Source organism: Ixodes scapularis, unplaced genomic scaffold, assembly GCF_016920785.2.
Source record: "Ixodes scapularis isolate PalLabHiFi unplaced genomic scaffold, ASM1692078v2 PGA_scaffold12__126_contigs__length_90152505, whole genome shotgun sequence".
Taxonomy (NCBI): Eukaryota; Metazoa; Arthropoda; class Arachnida; order Ixodida; family Ixodidae; genus Ixodes; species Ixodes scapularis.
Window position 1 is genome coordinate 83,833,646 of NW_024609838.1, and position 20,534 is coordinate 83,854,179.

Genomic DNA, 20,534 nt, shown 5'->3' on the forward strand with positions numbered 1-20,534 from the left:
CGCCCTCTCCCAAGAGATCGCCCATCCTGTTTCTCTGGCTAAATATCTGTAACATAAAAATTCCGAAACATCGGCCACCCCCGACTCCCGTTGGACATCAGGCGAGTCTGACGGGAAGTACCGGCACGTCTGACAAGCGAGTTCATAGTGATCTGCGGTATTTGTTTCCATGACATGCAAGTTTGTAGCCTATCCCCGCAATCTTGTCCGCAATCTGCATGCGTGATATCGGTTTCTGTGACAGGCAAGATTCTAGCGGGTTCCCGCGTGTTTTTTGCGTCATAAACCTTGAATCTGCTGCATCCGCGATCTGCGGTATCCGTTCCCGTGAGATGAGAGTTCTCGGCGGGTTTCCGCGAGTCCTTCACACTGAAACGCGAATTCGCTGCTTCGGCCACTTGCAGTATCCTTTCCCATGGCACAGGAGTTTGTAGCAAATTCCCACGTGTTTATCGCATCATGAAACGCGGATTCGCCTTGTCTGCGATCTGTGCTATCAGTTCCCACGTTACGTGGTTTGTAGCCGGTGCCAGTGTATTTATCATTAGTTTTTGATAAAGCTTATTAGTTTTCGATAAAGCTTAGCTGTGGCATTTCTGAAGTTAGCCCAGCCCATGTTTTTCACCATTTATCTCTTCATTTTAGGTGGGCGTCCTTACGGGATTTTACGGTAGTTATTTCCACGTCGAATTGTCACCTCATTTCTGAAATCATGAAAGAGGTTGGTTTGTATCTTGGTGGAAAGATTTGCGCAGAGTTCACAACTAAACATTTATGGCATACCACCTGTCACAATGGCTGGGACGAGAGTACCTACAGCTTGTCTTGTCTGCTAACTCTTTGCCACACTCCACCGTACGAATTGGAGACTTGGACGGATTCCGCCTTGCTGTTGGTGTCGAAGGAATGCGTTTATTGCCTAGATGTCTTGGTGGCCCAAATTGCCCTATTTCTGAAGGTGCCGTCAAAATGCGACAGGTGGGATCTTCGAAAGAGCTGAGTGAAGGCCTCGCACTAGACTTCAGCCGTTCTAGCAGTCCGATTAAAATGTCTCGAAATAACGTGACAAATTTCTGGGAGTAAACTTTACATTTTTGGGAGGATAGAGGTTGGGTAACCATACACAGCGATAGCATTGTTTTCGTCTGAAGCATCAGCCATGGGCTGACTTGGTTCTGCTTGTAGTTCCACAACATTTCATCTTTCGCAATGGGCTGTTTCTTTATTCTGTTTTCAGAGGTTCAGAGGTATTAAAAAGCACAAAAAGACGACGAAGAAAAAACACAAACATGGACAGGTGCTTGTTTGTGTCTTATCTTCGTCCTTGTCTTTTTGCACTTTTTAATACCTTTTAAATCATGATCAAACTACCCTAAGAATTCTACACACTACAGTCACATCTTGATATGACGAATTTGCTTGTGAGATTTGCCAGCTGAACGAAGGAAGAAATATACTAGATAGAGAGAGACAAGGAACATACACGTGCACTCTGCTGGACACACAACCTTTTACTGAATATCTTCTTTTCCTTTGTCGCCTTGCATTTACTGAATAACTTCTTTTCTTTTGTCGACTTTTATTATTGCCTGGATAAAATACTTCTCCCTCGTCTTCATCAGTCCAGCTTAGAAACCTTGCATCCCCAGAGGTAACGTCATCTGTGAGCTCCTTCAGGCTGCTTTACACATCTAGGCAATAATTAAAGTCGATGAAGGAAAAGAAGGTATTCAGTAAATGCGAGTCGACGAAGGAAAAGAAGTTATTCAGTAAATGGTTGTTAGTCGTGCAGAGTGTATGTGTATGGTCCTTGCCTCTCTCTACCTTGTATATTTCTTCCTTTGTTCGGCTGGCAAATCTCACATGAATAACCAACCAGCTTAGCTCCAGGCAATCATAATGAATTTCATAGGGCTAATAAATTTTATTTGTTCTGAAATGTCGCTATAGTGAAGAACTTGTAGATTGGTACTCATAAATGAATTGATAAAAAAAAATGACCTACCTATGCAATGAGATGGCACTCAGTCGTCTACGATCAAAAAGCGTACCATGCAATAGAACACTTCACAAAAAATCTGTAATATTTTTCTGGTACGTGCAGCTGCCTGAATTCTTTACTTGTCACCGACTACAGTTGGTAGTTTATTGTAGAGGATAAAAGCGCTAAAAAACAATGGATAAGTGCAAGAACGACGAACACCACAGAGCGTCGTCACGGCTCTGACTCTGGCATTACAGCAATGGTATGGGAGCATAAAGTAAGACGATAGAGTTTGCACGTTGCCCAGCGCTATCACGAGTATCTCTCCCGCTTTCCATTGTTCGCAATTATCGCGAACTGTGCGGTGAAACAACTAGGCAGGTATCGCCGGTTTAAGTAAAAAGAAAAAAAAATATTGATCCCATTAAAGGGGTCAATATTGATCCCTTTAAAGGGGTCAACTTCAGCAAAATTTGAAATATTCCCGTCGTGTTCAAAAATAGGTTGAATATGATCCACAATATCCGTAAATGACAATCGCACGTTTGTATTTTGAGCCTGGTGGCTGTATTTTTCGTTATAAACGGCCCACTCTGGCAAGCGCTCGGAGAAGGCCCAGCGGAGACCATGTGACATCCAATGCAGTCGTGACGTCGGTCTTCTCGGGACGAGGAAAGCAACGGCGAGGCTGACGTCGAGAGGATGGCCTAGTCGTTCCAGCCACCGAAGCGGCTGCTTTAGTGCGAATTCTGAGTGACGGGTTAATCTTCTATGACCTTGTAAAGGGACAATAGCGACTTCTGGGACACACAAAAGGGATTCTCGGGAAGAGGGGAGTTCCTCCTTGCCCTCTTCTCTCGTCGTGGCCGGAGGCGAGACACTCACCGTCAATAGCTGTCAAGGTTCCTAGAAGGGCATTACAAGCGAGGCGTTAGCGACATCCACCAGGTGCTCTTTGCTAATCGTTTAATTTGTTTTAAAATTCCTTTTCGAGACTTTTTTAACAAGATATTGGTATGTTCGATGTGATACTGCTCCTTTGAACACATAGACCAAAAAATGAGTGGCAAAATTTCGTTGTAGTATCCCTTTAACAAACAAATTTCTAATTTGAATCAGACCGCTGACCAAACGCTCAGTCCGTGCCCCGGCAAAGGGACTTTCTGCGAGGTGGAAGGAAACGAGGAAGAGAAGTGCTTATTCTCACGGATGCAACAATATAATACCGGCAATAGACCTTTTGTGAAATCGCCCAAGCGTTCCGGTCCGCGCGCGAGGAATTGTGGGAGAGATTGTCCCTCGCCTGGCCGCTCTGCCTTGAGATCGCATTGCCTTGTCGCTTGCCTCCTCTTAGTCCTCTGTTTTTTCGATTCCATTACCTATTTCTATCTATTCCAGTGTATTTCTTATTGCTTCTAAGTGTTCCTATTTTCTTCTGTGCGTGATATTTTTGTATATATATATATATATAGTATTTGTGTCTTTATTTCGCCTTTTTCGACGGGAGTGCCAACGGACAACACGCCGCTTCGCGCGTCTTTCCCCGGGTGAGTACTACCGTTGCTACCAATTCCTATCGCGCTGTTAGCTGTTCATTTTGGTTTATTTGACCCGCGTGCGGTTGAGAGGAGCCGTTTATGAACACCCGCGCACATGTCATAGGGGCAGGCAGAGCTCTGAATCAACAATCGCGACGCGAGAGCCGAGTGCGCTGTGATTTGGCCGCCCGCGCTCGCTCCGTTGACTCGCACTGTAGCATGTGCCTTCCAGTGCCGCTTACTTGACCAAGATACAGCACGCCGCCTTGTCGCCGCGAACCACTTGTCCGAATGTTTGCGAAGCTGAGGCATATGCAACACTGCGGCACCTGACAACTGCACGCTGTGGCGCGATCCCTTCGCAAACGCCGACGGCTCAATGTCGCAACTTGACTGCGCCTATGGCATGCCTTCGTAATCTATCTGCTACGCGGTTGTCAGTTGCCAACGCCCTTTTTCAAGTGCAGAGATGGTTTGCCGCAAATCATTTGTCCGAATGCCTGCGAAGCCGTAACACCGTTCGTCATATCCAACTAGCGGTGCCTGACAAACTGCGCGCAGCGGCGCAAGCCCCTTGCAAGCGCCGGTGGCCCAACGTCGCGGCTTGTATGCGCTTATGGTATATATGCCTTCTTAATCTATCTGCTAAGCGGTTGTCAGTTGCAAACACCCTTTTTCAAGTGCAGAGATGTGCTGTCACCCAGGCAGTCACCTTGAAACTCGTAGTTCCTTCGGTAATTTTATTTCTCGAGTCAAGATGTCAGCAACTGACACCCGCCGAGGAGACTGATCATGAGTGCATGCCAAAGGCGCATACAAGCCGCGATTTGAACCGGCGCTTGCTAAAGGCTTGTGCCGCTGCGTGCAGTTGTCAGGCGCCGCAGCGTTGGATATGTCAAACGGTGTTAGGGTTTCACAGGCATTCAGACAAACAATTCGCGACAGCAAAGCGGCGTGCTGTATCTTGGTCAAGTTAAGCGGCACTCGAAGGCATACGCTACAGTGCGAGTCAACGGAGCGAGCGCGGGCGGCCAGCGCACTCGGCTCTTGTGTCGTGGTTATTGATTCAGAGCTCTACCTACCCCTATGACATGTGCGCGGGTGTTCATAAACGGCTCCTCTCGACTGCACGCGGGTCAAATAAACCAAAATGAACAGCTAACAGTGCAATAGGAGTCAGTAGCAAACATAGTACTCACCCGGGGGACGACGCTCGAAGCGGCGTGTTGTCCGTCGGCACTCCCGTCGAGAAAGGCGAAATAAAGACAGAAATACTTTATATATACAAGAAATATTGCGCGCAGAAGAGAATAGGAATTCTCAGAAGCAATAAAAAAATACACTGGAATAGATAAAATAGGTAATGGAATCGAAAAAACAGAGGATTAAGAGGAGGCAAGCGACAAGACAATGCGATCTCAAGGCAGAGCGGCCAGGTGAGGGACAATCTTTTCCAGAATTCCTCGCATGCAGGCCGGGGCACTTTTGAAAATTGCAAATCGTCTATTCGAGAAAAAAAAATTATAATTTGACATGATGAACCACAACCTGCCTCGTTTGTGTTTAGTCAAGCTGCACAATATACTTCAAACACTTCGTATGCATTCAGTTAAGCCCAGTACAATGACAAAGAAAAGAAAAAGAAATTACTAGGCAGGCGAGGGGGCGAAACTGAGCCCAAAGGTGTCGGAGATGACGCGGCCCCTCGCGCCACCGGTCGAGATGGAGAAGATGCAGCGGGCTTGGGTGCTCTCGGTGTTGGACGATACTCGCCCACGAGTGTGCACACAGAATCAGGGTCTTCCTCAAGCCCTAGGTCGGGACCCTCGATGATCCCCTTTGTCCCGACGACGCTACCGTGGCCTTGCCGGACTCGCAGATTCTTGCACCTTAGACCCAGTCTTCGTTCACGCTCTGTTCGACAATTCTTCTCTTGTCTGGTTTTGAGATTCCACTTTCCCATGAGGAAAAACAAAACCACTAACCAATACACAAAGAAACAGAATATAGAACAGCCCTCCCAGCTGGCCATCTCCAGAGCATCCGAAAAAACCCCGCTTCTTCCTTCCCCTCCTTTCAACTACCGTAAAATCCCAAGAGATCGCCCACCTAACCTCGAGAGCAAATTGGGTGAAAATATGGCGCAGGCTAACTTTCGGAGTACATTCAAGAAAAGTTAAACAAATTGCTATTTTGAAGTCATGTGTCTTTTCCAAACTTGTTATGATGGCGAGGAGCAGACTGTACTTCTCAGGTCAGCAACGTTTGCTTATGTCCCGGCAAAGCTAACTAGCCGCATGTACACCGAGGCCATCATTGATCCCAACACCACTATTACTAGGGGTGGGCTATCTATCGGTGTTTAAAAAGATATAGCAAATCAAGCCAAAAATAGGGGTGGGCTATCTTTCGGGGGTGGGGCATCTCTCGCAATTTTACAATAATCCAAAACTTGGGGAGGGGGGGGGGGGGGGGGAAGAATTGAATTTGTGTTTGTGTTTTAGATGCTCGTGCTGAAGAAAAATAGACAATTGAGAGTAAACCCCGCGATCCACTCTCAAACGGAGCGAAGGCGAGAAGACAAAACATTATAATTTTGTGACACCGGACACCTGGCTGTTTCTCTAACATTACATTGCGCACGCACAACCCACAGGTGATCATCGAGCGCTATCCCGGGGAGAAGCAGTTGCCGGTCTTGGACAAAATCAAGTACCTCATCCCCGACCATATCAGCATGGCAGAGCTGGTGAAGATCATCAGGTGGGTTGCAAAGGACCTCTGAATAGGGGCAACGCATCCTGGGTAACCATTCCGAAGTTCTGAATTTTCGTTCACCTACCGAAGGCCTGATTGTACACGAATGCTGCATCAGTGATCAGCTAGGACTCCTGTTCATACAAGTTTCAGCCAAGAGTTTTTTGGAACAGGGTGTTTTAAAAAGAATATTTACAGTTATAATGCAATTAAATGCATTATTCACCCTTGTTGATGTTAGACTGGTGGCAGCTGTAAAAAACCCGTTCGCTCTAATGGTAGAGCGCTCCACCTGTAATGGAGAGGTCCCGGGTTCGACACCCGAAACAGGTGGATTTTTTCGGTCGCTCACCAGCAGGGATGAGCACTATTTCAAATACAAGTATTTAAAATACGTATTTCAAATACTTTGTGTATTTTGCATTTGTATTTAATTACAAATTGGGTAATGTATTTGACGTCTGTATTTAAATACTAAAACGTGGGTATTTCAAATACAATTCTAACTGGATACAATTTTGTGGGCGAAAATACATCCCTCAAATTTATTGTCACTGTCCAAAGCAGGAAGAAAACTATGTTCTGCACTGAATGCGGTGTCTCTCAATCAAGCACAAGCGTTTAGTGACTTTGTGATTACGGTGCTAGTCCAGGGCAAGAATAGTGACGAAATCCAGCCTGATTTCCCTCCATATTTTTGCCTGGAACATCTTAAACACGCAGGTCGTCCAGATTTTGGTAACTGGTGTCAGTTGCAACAATAAAAAATTCTCTAGCCAGTGCTGCGCGTCTTGGTCATCTCGGTTCTTTGTTGGTCTATACCAAAATGTAATCGACAAAAAAAGCTGCTTGAAGCTCTGTACTTTTTTCACCTATTACGTCCAAGCTGATTACATTTTTTTGTGATTATATTTCTATTGCGTTACTAGAGCCTCGCACACTAACTCCCGAGTGTGCGATGCAAAATTAAAATGAGATACCCAGAAACCCGTTGCAGGTGCCCTGAAGTCGCTGACGCAAATTTTGAAAAAAATGTATTTGGAAAAGTATTTGGAGGAGAACAAATACATTTGGTTGTATTTGTATCTTTTATTTAAATACGTTTTTGGAAGTGTAATTAGATTTGTAATTAAATACATTTTTGACGAAGTATTTTGTATTTGTATTTCGATACATATTTGCATGTATTTTGCCCATCCCTGCTCACCAGTCGCCTAGCTGTGTTTGGAGATTTGTGTTTGTTCTTTGTCCATCTTGTTCCTCTTCTCCAGGGATTATTTTCGTCAATATTTACAGGTTCTTTTTTGCCGCAAAAAGAAACTAGGCATCGCCAAACATTTGTTCTCCCCCCAAATGTAGCGCCGGCGATTCGAACCGGATGCCAAAGTTTCAGTACCAGCCGTTATCTTATTAAAGGAGTTATTATTTTTGAAAACTTCCAATGGGAAAATGGCTGCCGACCTTGTGGATACATAGGAGCTGATTGGTGTCAGTTATAGAGAATGGGCCCCATTTTCCCGGTGAAATTTCCAGGAAAAACTTTTCAATGGCGTGACAGTCACTTGTGACACTTTGGCATCTAGTTTGGGCCGCTGACTCCGCATTTGGGTGCAGAATAAGTGTTTGACAATGCGTCATTTATTTTTGAAGGGAAGAAATTCCTGTAGTTTTTTTTTGGGGGGTGGGGACTTTTTGTATTTCTGAGGGGAGGAGAGGGTTATGGGGAGGCTAAACTTTCTTTTTGTTAAATTAGCTATCACTGTGTAGTGCACCCTACAAAAACATACTGAAAGGAAATCTGACAGCCCCAGAAAGGCTGAGAGGCTTTAAACGGTGGATCCCCAATTACACAACCCCAGTTTATGCGACGTCCCGCATTTTACGACAGTTTGAGGTGGGCCCGCCACACGTCCCATATACACAACGTATTTAAAGCGCGGATTTCACGATGCACAGAAGTGCGCACCCTCGTCATGGGCCCTCCAAAGAGGATGCAGAAAGCACTCTTCCCGGCATTTTCTGTACCAGAAGTGGAGGGTTTTTCCGGTTCCAGTCCTCTTTGGGACATTTGTTTTTGCGGGGCGAACGCTACACTCCGCTTCTGCCTTGGACCGGTCCGGACAGTCGACCACACGCTACGCCGGCCGTTGTCGGAGCCTTCGTCGTCGTCATTGTCAATCTCCAGTCTCCCGAAAACTAGAAAGGGAAGGAGAAAGCCACGCCGCTCGCTTAATTCTGTGCTCCTTGGTCTTTGTCAGTACGAGCGAGCTGGCATAATTATTTGTTTCTTTCTTTAATGACGTGCCGCGATCCGTGCAGTCAGACTCGTGCGCCATGCCTTTTGGAAGGCGAGAATCTCGGCGTATTCTCCGCTCACAATTTCTGCGCCTTCCACCGAAGCTTGTGCGCTCTCAAAGGACTGCGTGCCGTGCCTGCGTGAACTCGCAGTGACTTGTGGGCCACGTCGAACACCGATGTACGACCCAGTGTTGAGGACCATCCAAATGGGATACGGCCAATGCCGGCAAAAAACCGTACACTCCTCCAAAAAACGATAATATTGTTGCGTGCGCGTCCATTTTCAGCGAGGACATCGACCAGGCAAACGGCGCGGCTTTCCTTCTTGTGTCTTCGCTGCCGTCTTTTTCCCTTCTTTTCGAGACATTAGGGACCTACAGCCATGGTAGAGGCCTCAGCGACAGGCAGCTGTTCAAAGATGCAAACAAAAAATAACTTTTCTTCGGCAAACAAAAACAACAAAAGTGTGCAAAAGTGATTTAGAACTGGAAAAACAGCTCCACTTGTCGCACAATCGATCCTGTGTCTGGGGAAAACACTTCCTGTTTGGACAGCCCCTAACTCTATGAAGTCGTCAAAAAGGGAAGTTCACGACGCCAATACTTCGGACGAAGGTGACGGCGTCACAGGCACGTAGCTACGTGCGCCGACACACGCGAAAATGGCATGTTTTGTATCACTCGACGGTTTGCATACGTCCACGGCAGCGCTTTTCACTTGCTTCTAGAGGTTGCGTCCCCGAAATAAAATTACCGATCCCTGTTGAGAAATTGAGGCACGGTGAAAATAAGATCTTATCTGCACGCTTGCTGTACCACAACTTGATTTTCTTTTTAGTTATGTACGAGAGATTTATTCTGTTTTTTCACCCAGCGGATTATTTTCTCAGAAGGAATTAATAGAAGTTACGGATATTTTTGTCATGTAGACCGAAGCCCCAAAGTAATAATGATTTGTTTTTTTAATATACGATTTTCAGGCTATACAACCTTTTCGTGCAGACCCGTGACAGTCGTATAATCGGCATTCTGCTTTACTTCCTCGTTTAAAACAGTACCAAAAGAGTTTGGTTTTTCACAGAGCGTTCTAGCCTCCCCTTTTACGGGGCGACTAACAATACTTGTATATGCCTTTCAAATGTCCTTCTACTAAAGTGTACACATTTCAAATGTACAGTCGCCAGCCGATTTTCCGTACTTCGTGGGTGCTCACAAAGCGTCCGAATAAGAAGGCTGTTTGAAAAATTTGCGGATTGCAAAACTTTACTTTATTGAGCCTTAGCGGGCTTAAAATTGTCACTAAGAGTACCTTGTATCATGTTGCGCGTGCGGGTGATCATGTCCGCTTGCATTCGCTTCAGCGTCATCTCCTCACTCGGTGGAAGTATAAGAAAAGGGGGCCATGAGGTCCAAAGCACATATCGACGCAAGGCAAAATTACGAAACCGCGAGACATTTAGGTGCGAAGTTTAGAAGCTGTCAACAGCGCACTCCACACCTAATGGATGGCAATGGGCACAAAAACAGAAAAAGTTGGTTGAAGGTGGAAAATCAACCAATCAAAGAAACCAAGGCGATGATGATGATGTGTAGCAAAAACAAAATGCATAGCTTAGCACGCCTGGCGGTTGGTTCGGCAGCGCTACAATAGTGCTGCCAAACCTATCCAATCCATCTGAAACATTGAGCCAAGCCCCTGGTCAAGCCAGCGAAAAATCCAAGATGGGAGACTCCCTTCAACTATCGGCTGCAGTTACATGAAGTATGGCCAGAGCCTAGGTAGGGTGTTCAGGACATATCCAGAGTCAATAAAATCACCCCATACTGTATGCTGCGACTTTTCTGGCCCTTCTTGCACCATGTGCCGTCAGACATCGGCTACATTAGCTGTTTATTCCACATTAGCTTTTGGTCTTCTCGAGGGTTTTGGTCAACAGTTTTTGCAGCAGCAGCATGAATTTTCTTGCTAATGAAGATCTCGTGGTGCATTCGTGCCAGCAGGCTAAGGATCCCACAGTAGTGCAGCAGTTTACGACTTTCAAGTGAGTCGAAAAACTTGTGTGAACTCCCGCTGTCGTAGCTTTGCTTTGCGTTCATACGTCTCCATCTGATGCGTCTTCTCAGCGTATTTTCAGGGATGATGGAAATGCATTACGTTTGCGAGCTGATTCCCAGACACAGAGATTCTGCACTGCCGATAAGTGAAACACATTGCGCCACTCACAAGTGTTTTCACCGTGGGCCGATGTCGCCCATCACTGACCTAGCACAGTTATGGCCACGTGTTCTGTAGGTATTTGTTTGTGAAGGGCACTATTTTGTTTTCCGTAGCACTGAAAAATGTAACAAGAGCATTGATTGCATCTGAACAGTTGTCATGGTTAAGCTAAGCGGGCGCTTGGTAAACATTCCTACGCTGACATTCTCCACTTGCGTTTGCACTTGGTTTGGTAGTTCCAAACGTGATAATTGTGCATTTTAGTGTTGTCTATTGCGAATCAAATCGGAGTAATGTATGAAGTGCTGCTGTCCCCCCCGACAGCCTCTTGAAAAAGGCCGATATTCGTGTAAACTTGCAATTTTTCGAGCCACTGTGAGTCAGTCAACATATTTTTTTTCCAACTTCTCGTGCAAATATTGTTTTGATTTTTTTACTCGTAAAAGTAGGGTGTACACAAATAATAAAGAAAGTAAAGAAAAAAAAAAAGAAAAGATTTCCAAGATGAACTTGATTTTTCAACTCGCAGGCCTCGAAGGCACTTCATTTGATTGAAGTGCATTACATGGATAGGGGTTGGATTCATTATACAAGATTTTACACTAAGGGTTGTTGAATAACAGTTTGGTTAATTGAGAACAAGAGCCATTTATATGAACATTAAAAAGAAGTAAAAAAGAGAACAGTAAGGATTACACTTTGATTAGTGAAAAACACTTTTGAAGTGTGTTTTGCAAAGGTCACTGAACTTAGCCGTTGTAGTTTCTAGTATGATTCTTTCAAAAAGAGAATTCAAGTTGTTAAAAGGTAGAGAAAGCGGAGGATTTTGAAATTTATGAATTCTCTCGAATTGAGAATTCACCTTGAAGTTGTGGTCGTGGCACAAAGAGATGTGTGATTGTGGTTGACAGTAATGGATTTTAAAAGAAGAGGAATGGTAGGTTTTGTGTAAAAAGACAAGACGAGCAAGTTTAATTCTGTCATTCATTCATGGAGCCAAGACCTCGATCTGATTTTACTGTACAGACGCTTGACGCCCTTGAGTAGTCTTGTGATATGAAACAAAATGGTTTATTTTGGACCAATTTAAGTTTGCTAATGAAATGTGCTTGACAAGGCCACCAAAATAGAGTTAGCACGTTCAACTCTGGGAGCATATAGCTGTTCTATGGAGAGTCATTCTACCACGCATAAATTAAGACATTAAGACAAGGCATGTCAAGAAACTTCATAAATCAGTTTCTTAACATGTCTTGCTAAGGTCTGCCATAGAGGTACTTAAAAGGAAGCTAAACAGCTTTAAAAATAAGATTGATATAATATGATATAAGATGATATAAGATGATATAAATAAGATGACGTGTTTGTGCCTGCTCAGTCCAAATATCAGAACCGTTTGATCCGAAATAATCATTAAACGCGTACAAAGCGAAGAAAGCATAAGCGATCGTCGCAGCGTTTAGCCATTGGCTTGTCACGCGTGACGCACCACAACGTCATAAAAGAACCATCTCGATTCTCGCTTGCCTGGGCACTGAGGCTTCTGCTCTTGTAAATTAGGTTTGCCTTCTGATTTTTCGTAAACTTTCGGTGGATCCGAAAGGAGAACGTGTCCAGAGGACCCTCGACGTGACAAAGTATGACAAAGTATTGGCAAAGCAGAAAAATGACCCCCCACAGTAATACGGGTATACACGAAGAACCGCTTGTGCCGGCCTGACATAGCCAACTTCATACGTTCTGGAATGTACTGACTGCTACTTATTGTAACGTAAAACTTTGACAATAAATGGAGTGCTATTGACGGGACGCGTCAGGCCGAATTAGCGTGACCTTCCCCAAAAAGGTTGTCAGAGGACGAGAATTCGACCTTTATGCTTGGCAGCTGCTGGACACGCGAGTGTGCAGGCTGCATTGTTCACCAAGGCTGAAGTCGATTGAAGGGATAGTATAATCGGCTTTGGGCGACGGGAGAGCTTCCCCCGAGATGAGACAGGTTCGCCATTCTGCCACCGCAATGTCTTGCGTACTGTGGGAATAGCTACGCAGAAGGTCCATCCTTGTGGTAGTGGAACCCTCCGTTGTCTGCTGCGTTTTATTTCTTTTCCACCAATTATTATGCAATTACAGCTTTAGAAAAAGTTTAGATGTGTGCCTGGCAATCCTCAGTGTGATGTCAAATTCGTGAAAGCTTCCTGGTTCTCTGCATCCACACGCTTCTCCCAAGGTCTCTTGACCGCATCAGACCACCACCAAGCATTATCATCGTCCGATCACATTTCTACGGCACAAAGAACCATTGCATGACACACAAACTTTATACGGAATACACTGCGTAACATGTAAGAAAAAGAACTCATTTCACAACAGATTGTCACATGCTTTCTATCTCCAAAAAGCACTCCTGAAGAGAATATGTACCTATGGAAGGAGACTGTAACAAAATTTATGTTTATGTTTAAAAGTATGACGTAAAATAGTATCAGCAACTGTAAAAAAAATTCCATGCTAAAACAACTTGCGCCGTGAAATTCGCGTTCTCTGCATCCACACGCTTCTCCCAAGGTCTCTTGACCGCATCAGACCACCACCAAGCATTATCATCGTCCGATCACATTTCTACGGCACAAAGAACCATTGCATGACACACAAACTTTATACGGAATACACTGCGTAACATGTAAGAAAAAGAACTCATTTCACAACAGATTGTCACATGCTTTCTATCTCCAAAAAGCACTCCTGAAGAGAATATGTACCTATGGAAGGAGACTGTAACAAAATTTATGTTTATGTTTAAAAGTATGACCTAAAATAGTATCAGCAACTGTAAAAAAAATTCCATGCTAAAACAACTTGCGCCGTGAAATTCGCATGATGAATTGCATGACCAGTTATGACAACAACCCTTCCTCTCCCAAGGGACTGGGTAGCGGAGTAGATTAAAAAACAGAAGAAAACAATCTTGGGTAGCGGAGTCAATCCGGTAAATATGGTCACTACATTAATATAAAAAGAAGCCAAAACTAAAACACTAATATATGACAAGTAGCACACAGAAGCCAGTGGAAGCCCGCTATTTGGCTTCATGATCGCGGCTTTTCCAGTACACTGCACGGAACTAATAACGTAATAGCTTTTTTCTAGAGCAGTCAACCTATAATTTCCACCTAGTTTAGTCTCCTCTTTGTGTGTGCCTTTTAATGCTCTGAATTGCCTTCTTACCTTCAAAGATGGTTGTTAGTGCGTCGGGTTCAGGCGCGCCTTCTTCAGGCCAAAACCCATACGTACATTGTTTTCATATGCGCCATCCGGAACGCGTTCTTAACAAAAAACGCTGTACCTGCTCCAACTCATCTGTTTGCATAGTGGGACCTATCCCTTTCAAATCTCGGTGTTGGAGTGAAAAGGACTGTAAGCGAGAAGAAATGTAACGAACGCTGTTCGGGCAAGCAGACGGCTACACATGTGTACGGCATCGTGCAACAGCGCGAGTCAGTTGCTTCGGTGCCAGGGAAATTTGGCAAACCCATGAAGAAACGAGAACAATCAACACGTCAGGCGATTGAGTCAATAGCACGACCGGTGAACGGATAAAAGCAAGCAATATGCAGCGGTAGAACGACGACGGCTCGAAAAGTCAGTAGAGCAGCCTACGAGGGAAGTGCAGCCAGCCGCGGCGGGGTCCTTCAGCCGGACCTTTTGTGACGTCTGCTGACGGGCTTCCTACCCTCCCCCTTTCCCTCTGCTTCGGAGGGGCGTGGCTTCAGTGCTACTGTGGAGGCGCTTTTTCTATTAATCCGCACATAAAATGACCAAACGAATATGATATTCGTGACAGCTGATGTATAATTAACTAGTGTTTCGGGTGTCTTTTCATTAGAACCGCTTCAGCTTCCCCTTAGAGGTGGTGGATCTTGTGTATCAAATATCACCAAACAAACTTAGTTCAAACAGAAAACGAGTTAGAAAGCAAGAACTTGAAATCCCTACCTGTGGTATTCGTCTGCTAATTAAAGGAGTCTGCTTGGCAGACCAGTCAACAGATAGCGACAGCACCTCGTGCCTCTCCACACACCTCTCTGTATTGCTGCATTTCTGTTTTAATTTTTCTCTTTTTGTGTTTATTTTTGTTTTATTGGTAAGTATGAAAGAACCATACGCTGAGAGTCGGTACAAAAAAAAATGTATCGCTTCTGGCACAAAAACATTGTCTGCCGTTGCCGACGTCGAGGGAACCGCTACTTGTGATCGCTGTAAACTAACGTGCTGCCATCTGTTGATTTTTTTGCTCAATCAAACACGTTTAGTTAGCAGACGGACGCTGCTGGTAGGAATTTTGAGTTTTCGATTTCTAACTCTTCGGAAAATGCGTTCTGTAAAGTTGTGATATTCAAGGTCACCTTTAGGCAGCCCTGGTAGATCCTCGTGCTATAGGTTGGAAAACCAATTTATGCAGTCCCTTCAAACAGCCAGCGATCACTTTCGCTCGCGCGGTGTTCACTGCGTCACTGTGACTGCGACGAATGTGTGTGGCATTGTGTCGGCAGGAGGCGTCTGGAACTACACCCGAACCAGGCGCTGTTCCTCCTGGTGAACGAGCGCAATATGGCGCCCGTCTCGGCATCCCTCGGCGACCTGTACGCCCAGGAGAAAGACGAGGACGGGTACCTCTACCTGGTGTATGCGTCTCAGGAGGTGTTCGGCCAGCAACACTGACACGCCGCACCGTCTGCTGCGGCCGACCCGTGCCTTGTCAAAGCGAAGAGGAGAAAGCAGACGACGAGGCCAACAGGATTTTGGACTTTACGGAGCGCAAGCACTTGGGGGGGGGGTCTTTGCATCGTTTCGACCAACAGACATTGCTGCGATGGTGTTGCAAGATGTCTTGCTCGTATTAAATTCACTCCTTGCCAACGCAGTACAATAAAGTTTACGTTTGAGTGGAAACCTATAGTATACATTGACAGGGACACACTTGGGTGCTAGGAAAGCTGCAACTCTACCAGTGATTTACTCTTAGAGTATGATAATGCATTAATCCTATGGCGAAGAGTATCCAAGACCTCTGGAGCATCTAAGGCTATAAGCCTTGAGGATGGCAGCATTGTCGGAAGTTCGCCCGGTTCGGACACTGTGCCAGAAGCAACTCAGATTGGTGTCAGGGTCCCCTTTTTGTCTGGTTCTCTGACTCCGGCACCAATGATGCTGTGGCATGAGAACCATGACACGAACCCGCCCTCGAGGATTCAAACCTCAGTTGGTGTTTTAGCTTACAGAAGATGACTGCAAAAATAAATTGTGCCTAATGTGATCAGCAGCTAAAACTAACGAAAAATAAGGCTTGATTAGCAGTGTGGAGAATAAGTATGAAGCTGATTTAAATCGAACCAGTTTCACTATTCTAATTTAAATCTAACCTTTCCCACGAAACTAATCCCCAAAATATATTTTTATTACCTGTGCATTTGTTTTGTATTTAAATTCAAGAATAATGTAGCAAGAATTATGCAATTCGGAATACAAGAAAAAAAAAAGCTCTCAGGAAATTTAAGCGTTGAGCTCGATTTCTGCCTTCCACTTAGTTCGTCAGCTGCGTAACATCCTGTTGCCACAAAATTGGAACGAAAAAAAAAAAGAAGTAGAAAAATTTAGTTTTAACTAACTAAAGAAATTAATCAGTTTCTGTTCTGGCGGGGGTTACTGCAGTTAGGAGTTGTGTACTTTACATTTATTAGAACTCTTCCGCATTGTTATCACTGATCGGACGAATTGATCAATCAATCTACCATCTTGAAAAATACATCTTTTGGTAAACAATAACTATTTTCTGGCCACAGTGATTGAAATCAAAGTTATCCGATTTAAATCAAATCTAATTCCATTTTTTTCCACCCTGTTGGGCAGTGTGGTATTGCGGGTTTGTGGGCAGGGCTGACAGCTTGGTCTAGCTTTTCACTTGTAATTTGGGAGTCTTCTTTCCCTAAGTATGGTGTTCAGCAGACAACAGTAGAAGCATAGCCTACTATTTACGCCGTGCTACACGCAGAAGATCCTATGCTAGATATTTCCTCCAAAGCACCCTGTGTCAAGCTTTTGAAATGCAAAAATTGGGGTCTCTGTTTCTCTAGCCGCTTGTCATCCTTTAAAAAATGACACTGCTGCTGGCACTGCAGCACCTTATGTATCTCTGGATGTCCATTAAAATATGTCACTATGTGTGCTGTCCGGGGTATGTTATAAAAAAAGAGCACCGCCGTTAATTTTTCATTCAGGCTGAATCGCAGATAGGTGCACAGTATATGGGGGAACATGTTACACACTTTGGAATGCTCAAGATAAGGAAGCAGTGTCCTTCGTTGCTGTGCGACCCTTGACTGCTTTAACAAGCTTGTATGTAAAATGTGCCCTAAACAAGTCACGGGTAATTGAGGTACACTAGAGATGTCTTCTTACAGCTAGCAATCCATGTTTGCTTTCTGCAATGCCAAAGTGCAAGGCCAAGGTGTGATGACATTGCTTCTGCAATAAACAAAGCGGTTTTTAATCTTGTTGCTGTTTTTGTTTCTTTAGTCGTGGTAGAAGGGTAAAAAGGGCAATCTTTGAATAGTGTACGACACCATTTTAATATAATGATATAACACCAAAACAGGACTTCGGAGTACCTTTTCGTGGCTTTGCTGCCTAAAACGTTGCGAGGCCACCTCATCCTTTTTCGGGTGTATTATTTCTAGAAATATATGCACTCGGGAATGTGCCTGCCAGGCTAATATACAAAAAAAAAAAAAAAAAAGTCCCGAAAGTAGTGCATTATGGCGGACCACCCAGCCCCTTGAAACGTACACTCGTGAAACCATATTTCCTTGGAAGTTGTGAACTTGCCAGCACGATTGTGTGTAGCGCACGACGAGCAGTGCCGCTGGCGAAGAAAACCAAATATTAAGGTGCATTTCGGTTTATATTCCTATATTGCCTACAGCACCCAAGGGTCAGATAAGTAATGTCAAAATACAAAACGTTCATACATATAATAACCACATAGTAACGTTAAAAAATAAAACAAACACGGCTAAAGAATTGCACTAAGTTTTTACATAGAAGCAGTAAATAAGCTGTTGTAAAAGGTGTTTCAGAAGACGCAGGCCAAATCGTTCCTGCAAAAACAGCATCGCACAGAAAAAAAGGTCGATGCCTTGTTGGTGTCTGCCCAAGAGCCCATTTAGAAAAAATAATATCTTTTAGAAAGTTTATTAGAAATTAACTTTTTATTCGTTCATTTGAAGGTCTCACCTTGTTCTGGGGCGCTGGGACTAGTCAAGCTGCAGGCCTGCAGCTTTTTTTCCAGCTCCCCTGTCACAAATGTACTGTTTGTGGCAAAATAAACGAATTTGAATTTGAATCGTTTCAATTAGAAACTTACTGGGCATCATCAATAGCCCCTATATCCACCCTTTTAGAGAAGTATAAAGCATGCCGAGCATTTTAGCGTGTTTTGAAAAGCCCTTCAATTCTGACGCGTACTCTGGTTTCGGATTCCTATCCAAAAGCATCTTGGCGGCAGCTGTCTTGCCCTCCGACGGCCGAAGCGCGAAACCAAGGCCAGACAATACGCCAGTCTCGCCCGCCCGCCCTCCTCCCTTCCCTCGTAAAAAACGAAGTGTAGCGCGCGCACGTGGCCATACGATAAGGAACTCCTCGCTGTTCGAAAAAGCGTGGCATCGCAAGATTGAGCTTTGACTTCTGGGCTAGCCTTGATTCCGCGCTTCAGCCGTCGGAGGGCAGGACAGTTGCCGCCAAGGTGCGCTTGGATAAGAATCCTAAACCAGAGTACGCATCAGAATTGGGTTTTTCCAAACATGGTAGAATGCTCGGCATGCTTTATACTTGTCTTAAAAGGGTTGATATAGGGGTTATGGATGATGCGCATAAAGTTTATAATTGGAACTATGGCCTTAAAATGAACAAATAAAAAGTTATTTTCTAAAAAAACAGCGAAAACTTTTTTCCAAACGTTATTTTTTTTCTAAATAGGCTGTCGGGCAGACACCAACACGGCATCAACCTCTTTTCTGTGCGATGCTTAGTTTTCGCAGGAGCGTTTAGGCCTGCATTGTGTTGTGAAAAAAGAATCTACTTTCCAAGTTCGCAGTTTCACTTGGGAAACTATTCTGGCACTCCTAGCGACTAGTGATTTCCATTGCATATGATTTTTTCTTGCAGACACTGCTTCGAAAAGTATAGTTATTTTGTAAAAATCTAGCTGCATAGCTTCGGATTCTTTCAATTCCATCAGGTACTTTTGTGGAGAAGGATCCACTGTACAAAAAAGAAGGTTAGGCGTAGACAATACGCCGGGAGGGCGACCTAAAGGCTAATTCCCTCCTCTCTCTCCTTCAGTTGGGGGCTGTCCCAGACTTTGGTTTAAAGGGAAGCAATTTTGTTTCTTAAAAAAAAAAATACACAAAAAACCTCTCGTTCTTTTATGAATTTATTATTTATTACTAGTTCCTTTGTTTGCAGTTTAATTAGGAGCAACTTAAACCTTGGCTCGCGAGCATATATTATTTTATTCACAAATGCCACTACTTTCCATTGCAAGCTGTCACAAGATGGGTTTCTGTACAAGAAACAAAAAGTGCAATGAAAGGTTCTTTAACGGGACAAACTAAGCAAATTAGCAATAATGAAAGTAATCAAGTGCATTTAAAAACCACATTCACACTTGGAAAACTTTACACGCTATAAGAAAACATCATGTCACCAAACAAATCAAAATAATGCAAACGGAAAGGTCTGACAAACAATATCATCAGTTGAAAGATCGCGTACAATCGAAAAACCCTATTTACACTGCAAACCAGAGGCATAAAACGACATAGACTATAAGCAGACACCAAAAATTTTTGCAAGATATACACTTGAAACAAAACAAAATGAGTGAATACATTTTCTTTTCTTTCGGAGGCCAGAGACAATGTTTCCAAACCTTTATTCAAGTGAGATTGTGTGGTGCGCTTCCTGCTGTTATTGCTTCGTCAAGTGAAGACGTAGGAGCCTGTCTACGCGGGAGCACCCCGCTAAGCCCGATAGTCGCAATACGGCCAAAAGCGCATTAGGGCCGAGACGTGCGGAAGGGCCGGGAGTGGCTCTGAGGCCGAGTAGGACGGACTGGTGCGGCCGCCTTCTTGGGGGTCACGTTGTGGTTGATTTTAGTTGCCACCAAATAAGATAGATGGCGCCACACTGAGCATGACGGAAAGGGCGATCAGTCTGATATTAGGAATTATCGTCCTATAACCGTGACACCGGTTATTTACAGGTTGGTAATGCAGATTATAAAGAACAGACTGGAGGAATGGGTAGATTGCGAGGGCATACTGGGCGAATTACAGAACGGGTTTCGAAAACAAAGAAGGTTGGAGGACAATTTATTTTCTCTAACACAGTGTATAGAAATAGCGCAAAAAGAAAACAGACAGCTCTGGCTGGCATTTCTGGATATCAAGGGTGCCTATGACAATGTGAACCAAAGAAACCTGTGGGACATAATGGAGAACTTAAACCTAGATGAAGGACTAACAGCACTATTAAGGAACATTTACAAAGATAACAAGGTGATTATAACATGGGAAGGAAAGGCGACAGGGAAAATAGAGATAAGACGAGGCCTTAGGCAGGGGTGCCCGTTATCGCCTTTGCTGTTTATGTTGTATCTGAGAGAATTGGAGGATAGACTAGAG

At 44.3% G+C, this 20,534-nt stretch overlaps 1 protein-coding gene across 1 annotated transcript in view; it reads left to right on the forward strand.

The window, feature by feature from the left end:
- LOC115319052 (microtubule-associated proteins 1A/1B light chain 3A) overlaps nt 1-17,345 on the forward strand; it is a 32,514-nt gene extending 15,169 nt beyond the window's left edge. The window contains exons 3-4 of the mRNA XM_029978824.4: nt 6,179-6,285; nt 15,345-17,345. Of these exons, the coding sequence (XP_029834684.1) occupies nt 6,179-6,285; nt 15,345-15,513 (276 nt within the window). The 3' untranslated portion in view covers nt 15,514-17,345. The remainder of the gene's footprint in view (nt 1-6,178; nt 6,286-15,344) is intronic.
- Nucleotides 17,346-20,534: the final 3,189 nt, after the last annotated feature.